This window comes from Pteronotus mesoamericanus, unplaced genomic scaffold (assembly GCF_021234165.1).
Source record: "Pteronotus mesoamericanus isolate MK-2021 breed Mesoamerican mustached bat unplaced genomic scaffold, CSHL_Meso_final contig_73, whole genome shotgun sequence".
Classification (NCBI taxonomy): Eukaryota; Metazoa; Chordata; class Mammalia; order Chiroptera; family Mormoopidae; genus Pteronotus; species Pteronotus mesoamericanus.
Window position 1 is genome coordinate 21,361,746 of NW_026555245.1, and position 11,889 is coordinate 21,373,634.

The window sequence follows — 11,889 nt, forward strand, 5'->3', positions numbered from 1 at the left end:
TTTTTGATTCAAAAGTCTGTGTTCTTTATTATATCACCTTTAATTTATAATCACATTTTGTCCTTTTAGACTCAGATTTTATATATCTTTAAGTCATTTACATATGGTTTTTAAATATTTTATTAGTAAAATATGACAAAGTAAAATTATGTTCCCATTTGTATTTTAAAAGGCCGGCGTAATCTAAGATTAATTATGGAATATTTACCATATGGAAGTTTACGTGACTATCTCCAAAAGCATAAAGAACGGATAGATCATAAAAAACTTCTGCAGTACACATCTCAAATATGCAAGGTACCGAAAAGTCTGGCTATTATGTAGATGAGGAAAGCATGTTGAAGTAATTGTTAAGAAATTCTCTCCTTTTTCTTAGATAATGAAGGGTGTATATATAGACAAGATCATTTAAATTATTTTTTGTTTACAAAACCAGCTAAAAGAAGAATGATATTTTATTCATAGGGTATGGAGTATCTTGGTACAAAAAGGTATATCCACAGGGACCTGGCAACAAGGAATATATTGGTGGAGAATGAAAACAGAGTTAAAATTGGAGATTTTGGATTAACCAAAGTCTTGCCACAAGACAAAGAATACTACAAAGTGAAAGAACCTGGTGAAAGTCCCATATTCTGGTGAGTATATTTTAGTACAATAAAATGAAATTTTAGAGCAAAACTTCAAACTTTATTTTTACTATTATTAATAGTCTGTCAATACTATCAAAAATTTATCATATGCTTGCAATAGGCTTAAATTCATTTCATGTATTATCTCATTTATTCCTTACAACCACCTTAGGAGAATATGTATTATTATCTCATTTTAAGCATGAGGGAACTGAATTGTAGACAGGGTAAATAGCTTTTTCAAGGTCAAGGTATTTTACATTTCACACATCAGGTGAAATCATAGGTATTTTTCCTTCTCTGACCTTATTTCACTTAGCATGATACCCTAGAGGTGTTGGGGGTCTCTAGAGAGATGGATGAAAAAGGTGAAAGGGAATAAGCAGTACAAACTTCCAGTTATAAAATAAGTAAGTCACATGCAGCATAAGAAACATAGTAATATTATAGCAACTTTGTATAGTGACAGATGGTTAACTATATTTATCACAATGATCACCTCGTAAGGTATATAAATGTTGAATAACTAGGTTGTACATTTGAAACTCATATGTCAACTATATTTTCATAAAAAGAAAGGAAATATAGGTTAGTTAATTTTTTTTAAGTTTATTGATAAACCAGAGAAAGGGCATTCCATGAGGAGGACAACAAGAAGAAGAGGATCAGGGGCTTGCAAGTGAGGGCATAATTACAGAACAAACTGTAAGTTGGGAGTAGTTGGGGCTAGAATAGTATTGAGCTCTGTATACTGTGTTAATTAGTTCAGACTTCATTTAGTAGAAAGGGTGTAGGTGAGACATTAGAGACTTTATCCAGAAGCATAACATGGTGAAACTCATGATTTAGGAATATAAATCTACATTTTTTTTTTTTTTTTTTTGTTCTCCTCCTCTACTTTTGGTGCTGAACAGCAGCTTTCAAAGTGTGGAGACCCCTGGTATCCCCTTTAGGGAATCTGTGTTATCAGGAGTTATTTTCATAATAATACTAAGGTGTCATTTGCCTTTTTCACTTTCATTTTTTCATTAGTAGATAGTGGAATTTTTCATAGGCTGTAAACTTACAGTCTTCTATTAAACCAAACATTAAAGAAACTTAAATGTAAAACAGAGCTACTCTTCTCACAAAATTATTCTAGTTTAGAAAGTAGTTATTTTTCATAAAACTTATTTGTTAACATGTACTGGGTTTATTGCTATTTTTAATAAATTAATAAATACTTTAACATTTCCTTAGTTTTAATATCTAATATGGTAAATATTGGTAGAAATAGCCCACATAAACAAAAGCTTTTTGGGAATGTCAGTAACTTTTAAGAGCATATAGGGGGCTTTTAACCTAATGTTTGAGAACTACTGGTATAGAACGTAAATTATGATAAGGAGAGGCCAACAGCAGGGAGAGGCTAGTTAGGCAAAATTTTTTAAAAATTTAATTTATTTATTTTTTTCAAGTACATTTGTCTCCGCCTTCCCCTCACCACTTTCACCTTAGTTAGGCAACTTTTACAGGAACCTAGGCCATTGGTTTTTAAAGTCTTTGTGTGTATATATCCACTGAAAGAATTATGAAAAACTGTGTCCTGTGTCACACATGTTAAAATTGATAGCTCATAAATTTAAATAGTTGTAAATAATATATTTTGTAAAGTATTATATCCAAAGAAATCTAAACACAGCAATTGATACTTATTGTCACCCACGTAAAGTATAGGAACAGGTATTTTATTTTTGATAAAAATTTTATATTATTCTCTTTTCTCTTTAGAATTATATTCAAATTATAGCTCTACTTCCCTTTTCACCCAGAAGTTTTTATAATTTATTATATTTATACTTGGAAAATCTTTTTATCACTTATCTCATTTGTAACCAAAATATGTATATAAATTGTAATTAATTTTTAAATTTCTTCAGACCACAAAACTCATTAAGTTTTCACCTTCTTATTCTTGATTGATTTATCATTGAAGTTATTAGGATCTAATTTTCCAAAGCAATGTAAATAAATTACAAATTTGGATAATTGTTAAAAATTTTTATTGGAGACATTTCCTAATGAGATAAATGGAGGTTCCTGCGTTCGAGTAGATGCTTGATACTACCAAAGGGAAAGTTTTTGACAGAAAGTTTTGACAGAAAACAGGTTCTTCACCAGTATTTGGGGAAATCTAGATTTAGAGGATGGAGAAAAAAAGGGAACGTTGGGGAAATGTAATTTAAACTAAATCTCCCCTCAACCCAGAAGCTCACCACAAAGGGAGAAGAGAAAGAAAATTTTATTACTGAATAAGCATTAATCCAGAAAGTAATGTGCATCAAAAGCAATCTACTTATAGATTGCAAAGAGAGAAAGAAATCTTACTCTTTTTTTATGGCCAAGCAGATTCAACCCACTACATACATGTTCTGAAGATGAACAGTAACTAGTCCTCCAGTGGGAGGACTTGATTGACATCATCATTTGTCACACATAGTTCATCCTAAATTCACTGAGTAATTAAAGTCACTATCTGCATTAGCTATTTGGCTTTGCCAAAGGGAAAATAAACTCATGCCATTATGACAAGAGAATTTCGTAGTTAGGAAGGAGGCACCTGCTGAAGTTAGGTTCCCACACTCCCACAGAAACTGAGAGATAGGGGTGCTAACTTCCTTGATAATTAATTATATTCCAAAGGGATGTTTCCCAGGTTCTTGAGAAAGATGTTTATGTATCATAAAGCTAGCAAGAAGCTTTTAAGGAAAAGTTTTTAAAAAGATTTACATATATTTGAAAAAGACAAAGAATTTACTGTGGTAAGTTTTCTAAAGTAAATGCTTTCAGAAAAGAGGAGAAAGAGTCATTTCTCTCATTTTCAACAGGGAGAATTATATTTTTTCTTTTTTGATTTGTTTTTACCTTCACATAAGCAATGGGAGACAGAAAAACAACTTTGGAGATGAGCAGGGGAAATTATAGAGTGCTTTCATGAAAACCAAAGGATGAGAATATTTTGCAGTGGTTGGAGGAGTAGCACTGTCTTCAGGGACATTACGTTCCATTTGTGGGAGGAAGCTAGCATTCATTTAATATATCATAATTAAATATGTGATACTTTAAAACTAAATATAAAATTAATATAGCATTACACGGTTAATTGTGTGGTATAGATTATTACAGAAATTCAATAGCATTGGATCATTAAGACCTTGGGTAGTAAGAGAAGGATTTGTGGGAGTAAATTTTAAAGGAGAGATTAAATTTTTGTAGTTCATTTTTTTTCAGGTTGTAATTCATATTTTTAATCTCATCAGTTTTAAACAGGTTCTTGTCATCATCTTCCATAATAAGGATAAACTTAGCAATGTAACTAAGATATTCACAGTCCATTAGCCAAAAATTCTCCCTTGGTTAGTGTCAATCGATACTTGAGAAGCCAGTGGCACTATTTCCCCCTGTGATTTCTAGTGTTTCCTGTGCTCCCTCACATAATCATTCTCCTGAGATAAACAGGTTCTTTCTTCTATCTGTTAACAGCTTCAAGTCTTGCTCCAGTTTAGAAGCCATGTCTTTTCCTTCTGGGATACTTATCTGTATTCATTCAAAGTTTAACTTGCAAAGAGCAGTTTATTTTTCAGTTTTTCGAAGATACTTGACAGTTAACTCTGGTGTTTCCTATAGAGACAGAAATGACTCTTTTTGGATTTTCAGTTATCTTTGTGTATTGGAGGTTCCCAAGACCACCCTCAGGATTGAAAATCACTAGGAGGATTCATTACACTCAGCATTAAGTCATATTCATAGCTATGATTCCTTACAGGGAAAGGATACAAAGCAAAATCAGCAAAAGGAAAAGGAGTCTGGGGCAAAGCTGGAGGAAACCAAGAACAATCTTCCAAGGGTCCTTTCCCAATAAAGTCATATGGGGCATACTTAGTTGTTTCAGCAGTAAATTGTAACAACACATGTAATATGTTGTCTACCAAGGAAGCTCATTAAAAACTCAGTGTCCAAGGTTTTTGTTGGGATTGGACATGTAGGCACTCTCTGCTGGGTCCATACCAAAATTCCAGACTCCCAGAAGGAAAGCAAGTGTTTAGCACAAACCATACTGCTTGCAGAAACATTTTAGTCACAGTGAGCCATTCATCATTTCGGGAATTGTGGAAACCCTCCTAAAATCCAAGCTCCATGTACCAGTCAGGTGTCAACATTGCAAACAGGACTTTCTGAGGATGGCAACCTTAAGCCTACTGTGTTAACTGTTCCTGTACACCTTGCTTTTTCTTTAGAGGTTTGCAGGTAAAATCAAGGGTTGGTACATCAAGAAATCATCTTTTAAATGCTTTTCCTATATATTATAGGTATGCTCCAGAATCACTGACAGAGAGCAAGTTTTCTGTGGCCTCGGATGTTTGGAGCTTTGGAGTGGTTCTGTATGAACTTTTCACATATATTGAAAAGAGTAAAAGTCCACCAGCGGTTAGTGTGTTTTTATTTACTTTCTACTTTTCTTTTTAACATAAGAAAAGCTTTTTCCAAACAATAATAGTAAACTTAAGGCTCATTTTAGAGCCTCTTATTGCTTATTTGTAAGACAGCACCCAATAAAACAATCTTAAACTAATTCATTAAATAAACTTGAATTTTTAAAAAGGATGGGGGTATAGTACTATCTGTTATATTCTCAATATTATTCTCAGTGCATCCAATAAACTTATTCATTATAGGAGTTATTGCAAAAGTTAAAATAAACCTTTTAAAGTAATTGTTTTTCCTGATCATTGTGGAATTTTTTTAATATAGAAAAGTATGAAAAAAAATCATCTCTAATTCAATTACACAGTGACAACTACTTTAATATTGTGGTATGTTTTCTTCCAGGCTTCTTTTAATTTTATATGTAAAACTTAAATTTTATTAAAATATTTCTTTTATAAAATGAAGTTTGTAACACTATACAGCTTGCTATCCTGCTTTTTCATTAAGTATTAGAAAATGGATATTTTCCTGTATTAGTAAATATTTTCTGCAAATATGGCTTCTAACTTCTGGATAGCATTTCATAGTAAAGGTATAATATCTGAACAATTATTAATTATTTTCCATTCTTCAGTCTTTTAAGTAACACTTCAGTGAACATAGTGAATAAATATACATAAATATTTGTTTATCTCTGATTGTCACCTTAGAATAAACGTATAATGATAGATGGAAGGTCATGAACTCTTTTAAAGGTTTTTGATTATTTACAAATGCTTTCTTGAAAAGCTGTACCAGATTACACTCTCAATAGCAATGCACAGGATATGTACATTTCATCACTTGACAGTATTGACCATTATGTTTTTATTCAGTTTTGCCAAATTGATAGGAGAGAAGTTGTATCTATTTGATTTTAATTAGCATTTCTCCTATTAATGTGACTGAATACATATTTTTTGGATGTTCAGTATATTTGTGTGTGTGCATTGTCTGAAGTGCTTTGCCCATTTTTATATTTGTTATTTTTCTTACCAGTTTATAAGAGCTCTTTATATTTAAATAATGATGTGTTTTGAATATTTTTCTACTTTACAGTTCAGACTTTTATGAATTCTTAACATGAATTTTTTTTCTCTAAATACTCATTCTTTACTTTTTTTACATTTTTATTTTAATTTTTTTAAATTTATAAATCATGTTTATTCTATTACAGTTGTCTCAGGTTTTCCCCCTTTACCCTCCCTCCACCCATCCCACCCCCACCTCCCTGCTCCCACAGTCAATTCCCACTCTGTTGTCCATGTCCATGGGTCATTCATACATGGGCTTTGTCTAGTCCTTTCCCCTTCTTTCCACCATTGTCCTCTTTCCCCCTCCCCTCTGGTTGCACTAAAGCCAATTCTTCTGTCTCTGAGGTTACAAGGCTCCTCTCTCACTATTGTTCAGTTGTTTGTTCCAGGTGATTTCTCCCCAGTTTAGTTATAATTCCAGGTTGGTCCTGGGAGGAGGTCAGTGTGACTTCCACTCACTCCTCCGCCATCTTGATTCTCTCATTCTGCACTTTTTATTATGTCCTCTTTTACCTTCAGTTTTTTTATTTCAGCTGAAATGTAATGTGGCATGTTAAAACAATAACAGCCAAAAAATGTGAGTATGATTTTAGTTCACTTGTTTTCGGCCCTTCTCAGGGAGTTTGTATTGAATACATTATAGTTATGGAAATGGCATTATAGAAGTTCCACAGGTAACAAGCTTTTTTGAAGTATTAATGAAAAGGAAGTTTTTGATCATTAAAATAGCCTATTTTTAAAAGGTTTCAAACATATAAGAAAACATATATATACAGAATTTTTCCCATTTACTGGAAGAAGTTGAGAAAGAATTCTTCAAATTAGGTGTTCCCAAAAATTCTTATTGAAAAGTGGGTTTGTGTTTCAGGAATTCATGCGTATGATTGGCAATGACAAACAAGGACAGATGATTGTGTTTCATTTGATAGAACTCTTGAAGAATAACGGAAGATTACCTAGACCCGATGGATGCCCAGATGAGGTAAAAAAAATTTTTTTATCCATAATAATCATTCAGTTGTCTTCTCTTTTAAAACAAGGATGTCAGGTCACTTTATGAAATTTAACTGATGCATTCGTAGATAAATAGCATAAATCATATGACTGTGGATCGGGGCATAGCCATGACATATACCTGTATGGGAGAATTAAGTGGGAGTTCTGAATTCCTGTCTTCTGCCTATTAAATAATAGCACTTTGTGTTCACTGTAATTCTGGTTTATTTTCTCTTTTACAGATTTATGTGATCATGACAGAATGCTGGAACAATAATGTAAATCAACGCCCCTCTTTCAGACACCTCGCTCTTCGAGTTGATCAAATAAGGGACAATATGGCTGGATGAAAGCAATGAACTTCAGACTCTGAGACCAAAATAAAGTTAGAGAACAAAGTTTTGTATTTTACATTGCTGTGGACTATTATTACATATACAATTATTATATGTATCATGATGCCAGCCACAAAGATGTGGAAATATCTGCTCAAAACTGTCAGAGTTCAGTGAATTTTTCTTTATGAAGATACCAGTAAAAGAAACTGATGAAAAGTCTTTCGCAAAGAATTTTACAAAAAGTTTCATGAACCTAATCAGTCAATTAATATCACCTTTCTTTGGCAAAAGAAAAAGATAGATGTTTTTTAACTCAGAATTTTGAGAGATGAAAAAGTTGTAATATAAATTTTGCAATGTTAAAGATACACAGAATATGTATGTACAGTTTTTACCACAGATAATAATATATAATACCTTGGCATCTTGTGTTTATACAAGGACTGGTATTAATTAATGGTATTTTCTAATTTTTTCATAGTTGACCTATGATAACTTTACAGGCAAATTAAGATGCTCAGATAACTGAATAAGCACCTTTGTGTTCTTGTTTATCTATATCACTGGCCCTCAATATAAGCAGATGGACACTTTTTACTTGTAGTTCTATGTACTGTAAATTTTTTTTTGAAGAAAAGGGAACAAGTGTTTAGTTTTATTTGTATAGGACATCTCCCTGACTCTAAAAAATACATTTTGAAATGGAACAAGTTTACAAAGCCGTAACAATATATTTTCTTATTTATCTGCCTTCTACCTATTTGTGTATGTTCTTTTTAAAATAGAACTTGTCTCTAAGCTTTTCCAAGACTATGGTGAATAGTTTTCTTTTAAAATTTTGAGATTACAAATGCAGGAATATGGTCATCCCTTGAGCTGTTGGCTGCCAATAAGATTCTTCAATCCCTGGGACCTATGGTCTTGCATTAAATTTGAGCGTAAGCCATAAGAGACATTGTTTTTTAAATATATAAGCTTATTAAAATGCATAGTATGGGTTAGGAATTTCTTTTCTAAATACTGTATTTTAGAAATCTCTGTTGTAGTCGCAGAAGAAATTTTCTTTTGTTAGAGATTCTATATACAAGGGAGAAATGAGAATAAATTGGTAGAAAATTATGCTTGTTATTTTATTCAAGAATGCCAGTAGAAAATTCATAATATGCCATTAAGAAAAATGAGAGTGTATATATTTTCAATGAAGCAAAAAGTGTTGTTTGTTGTTTTTGTCATTTGTTTTAGTGCACCATTTTAGACACCATATCTAAATTGTGGTGGGTTTGTTGTGTTATTTATACAAAGTTTAAAATACTTAGTATTTTTGGTTGAAAAGGAAATAATTTTTTATTCTAGTTTCAGTGGTATATGCTATTTTTTAAACTTGTATTTAAGACTTTAGATTATTTTTCTATTTTTTGGAGCTAGTTTTAAAGTGCAAATTATATGAGCAAAAATGCTTTCCATGTAAAATTTGAGATTTTTTGGTTGGAAGGAAAGAAAAGAAATGCTTTTTATATTTTAAAACATTTTATTAGTTACTGAACACCAAAATCGTCTAAATTGACAGTATATTAGAGTTTAAAAGATTTCTAGTAGATATTTTGATGAAAGTTGAATATAATTATTATTTAATTTGTTAAAAAGATGCTTCAAAGGATCTGTAAATATAGTGCAATTAAAGATCTGTTTTGCTACTTTTCAAGTCAAAAGTAGCATATGATGTGCTTGATTTCAGATTTTCGTACTAAAACGTAAGTTCTGAGATGTAGAATTTTAAAGGTCTAAAACATTTTGTTTTTAAAAACAAGAATATTAACTAGATTTTTTAAAAAATATTTTTAATCTTTTAGTTTTTAGTTTTAGGGAAAAATATTATATAAACAATCTTAACTATTTAGAGTGGGATGACTACCTTATTGTAAAATTTTAAGTTTTCAAGAGAATTATTATTCATTAAGTGTTACTGATGTTTTAAATTTTGATCCTGACTATACATAAAAGAAGTTAAACCTGCAGCTATTTAGCTGGTTCTGCACAAGAAACATATAATTATTGCACCAGCTAATACTAAATGTTTCTTCAAATTAAAAGTGAAAGATTTTCTTAGAATTCTGTAGTTCTGTAAATATTCTGGTATATTAAGTTATGCAATTTTTATATAAATAATTTCTTACATCCATGGCTACCTGCCTTGGGAAATAGTTTTTTATGTTTTTATATATATAAAATATGTGCGCATGTGTATATGTATGTATATGTATGTGTATATATACATATATATATGCTGTCAGTAGCAGTATAATTTGCTATGGAGGAGTACTTTCTTACAACCCAAGACTTCTGCTATAAAGTCATGTAAATTTTTTATCATAACTATAACTTCAGACATTTCAGTTTTATTTAAACAGTTTTATTACAGATTAGAAATTAGAAACTATTTATACAGTTCTATACCAGGGGAGCCATTCTCTATGGGGTGGCATTATGTGGTTGGTCAGTTTATTAAAACTGTTATTTTTCTTCATTGTGCTTTTAGCATGTTCCGACAAAATTGAAAATATATGTAATAAATATTCAGAAGTTATACTCTTTTGTATTGTCACCTAACCAAAGAAGTGAGGGTACACACACTGGTTTAGGAATATGTAGAGAAAGGCTTTTATAATAGTAAACTCCCCTTTAGATTTTTTTAAAGAAATACTTCCTAAGATTTCTGTCAGCTATTGTGTGCTCTTTATGAACATTGCTGTATCCACTCAAATTTTGGTATCTAAATTATATCTAATGAAAGTTTCTGTAGTTTTCCAGTGTAATTTACTAAAGATCTTTCACATTGCTATATTAGAATAAATTATAAGACTAAGTATAAGTCAGGAGGATTACCCAAACAAAAGACTAGACTATATGAGATAAACTTCATTTTATTTAAGAAAAACATATCAGAGTATGAATATCAGAAAAGCTACTTTGTGTTTACTACAAATTTGGGTTGATTGCATTTAATTTCAAGGTAACTTAGCTAAGTGTTCCATCATGCTGGCAGTAACATTAGAGACTTTTCAGAACGACATTGAGAGAATTTAAAAATTTTCACATTAATCATTTATATAATATACATATCATATGGCCTTTAACTTTTCATATGAATCAAAGTCTTAGTAAAATCTACATTATATACTTACATACTAAAATATTTAATTTTTCAATCTTACAAATGTATAAAGAAAAACCTTATCTCCAATTGAAACACCAGTCGTTATTAATATGGCTTTAGAAGTTGTTAATGATTCATTTTGTATGTTGGTCTCAGCCTGTCAATAACTAATGTTGTGGTTGGACCAGTCCTTGTGATTCTCGTTATGATCGCAAGAAGCCATTTAGCAATAACCATCGGGAAACTTTGGGGGGAAAAAAGTTTATTTTAGCATTATAGTTAGAAGTGGAATTCTTGCAGTGTTGTGAGGAAGATAATTTATGAGACCCGCACAGTAGGATGGGGTACCGTGGTAAATCTTTTTGATGATGTAAAATTAAAGAGGTTCTCCTTCTGACATCCCCATGTCCCATTTCCATCCATGGGAAAAGGTCCAATCTTTTTTGTAGCAAGGCCAAAGCAAAAGCTACCAGTGTCCAGAGTTTCTGATCCATATTAAAGTCCAGTCCAGTCCAGTCCAGCATCTAGCTAGCTTAGCTTGTGTTTCCAGCTGCAGTTTATGCTGCGGCTCCTCCTGGAGCCTGTGTGTGGAGTCTACATGGCCATGGGCCATACAGCCAGTAGAGCCACGTGGCTCTGCAGAGAGGACGCAGGAACACCTGGGCAAGTGCAGGTCACCAACAAGAAAGAGACTGAAAGAGTTTCTTTGTTCCCCTAGGATTATATTAGCTTGGGTTTGGAATGGACCAGATGCTTTTTCAAAAGCACCAATGAGCTTTCCAAGCCTTCATGGACTTTTGATAGGTCCATACCCCCTGGTCAGACTGACAGTCCTCTTTGATCAAGCACCTTCCCTTATGCTTCCCTCATCAATCCTGTACTGGGGGGGAAAGGGCGGGGTGAGGCGAGGAGTGTTAAACCCCTTGGTGCAGCAATGCTGTAATCCCCTGGGATGTGAAGCCATAGCTTTCTGGGTAAGCAAACAAGCTTATGCTTCCCAACTTATTAAACTCAATGTCTAATTCCCTTTGTCCCCCTTTTCTAGCTAAACACCCATGGTAACAATAGGACCTGGAAATCACATAGCACACCTGGAGTCACACACTGAGGTCTGGTTGGAGGAGAGAAGGGGAGGGGAAGAAAAGGGTGGAGAAGGAAGGGGAGAGGAGAGAAGAACACAGGCACACTGGCCTGAGGTTCTATCAAGGGTGGAGGGCCTAGGGTTTCAT

The 11,889-nt window shown here is 32.5% G+C and overlaps 1 protein-coding gene across 3 annotated transcripts in view; it reads left to right on the forward strand.

The window, feature by feature from the left end:
• Window positions 1-8,757, forward strand: part of JAK2 (Janus kinase 2) — a 102,277-nt gene extending 93,520 nt beyond the window's left edge. For all 3 annotated transcript variants that reach the window (XM_054583087.1, XM_054583086.1, XM_054583088.1), the window contains 5 exons: window positions 173-297; window positions 466-638; window positions 4,982-5,099; window positions 7,041-7,154; window positions 7,411-8,757. In XM_054583087.1, the coding sequence (XP_054439062.1) occupies window positions 173-297; window positions 466-638; window positions 4,982-5,099; window positions 7,041-7,154; window positions 7,411-7,518 (638 nt within the window). In that variant the 3' untranslated portion in view covers window positions 7,519-8,757. The remainder of the gene's footprint in view (window positions 1-172; window positions 298-465; window positions 639-4,981; window positions 5,100-7,040; window positions 7,155-7,410) is intronic.
• The last annotated feature ends 3,132 nt before the right edge of the window (window positions 8,758-11,889 follow it).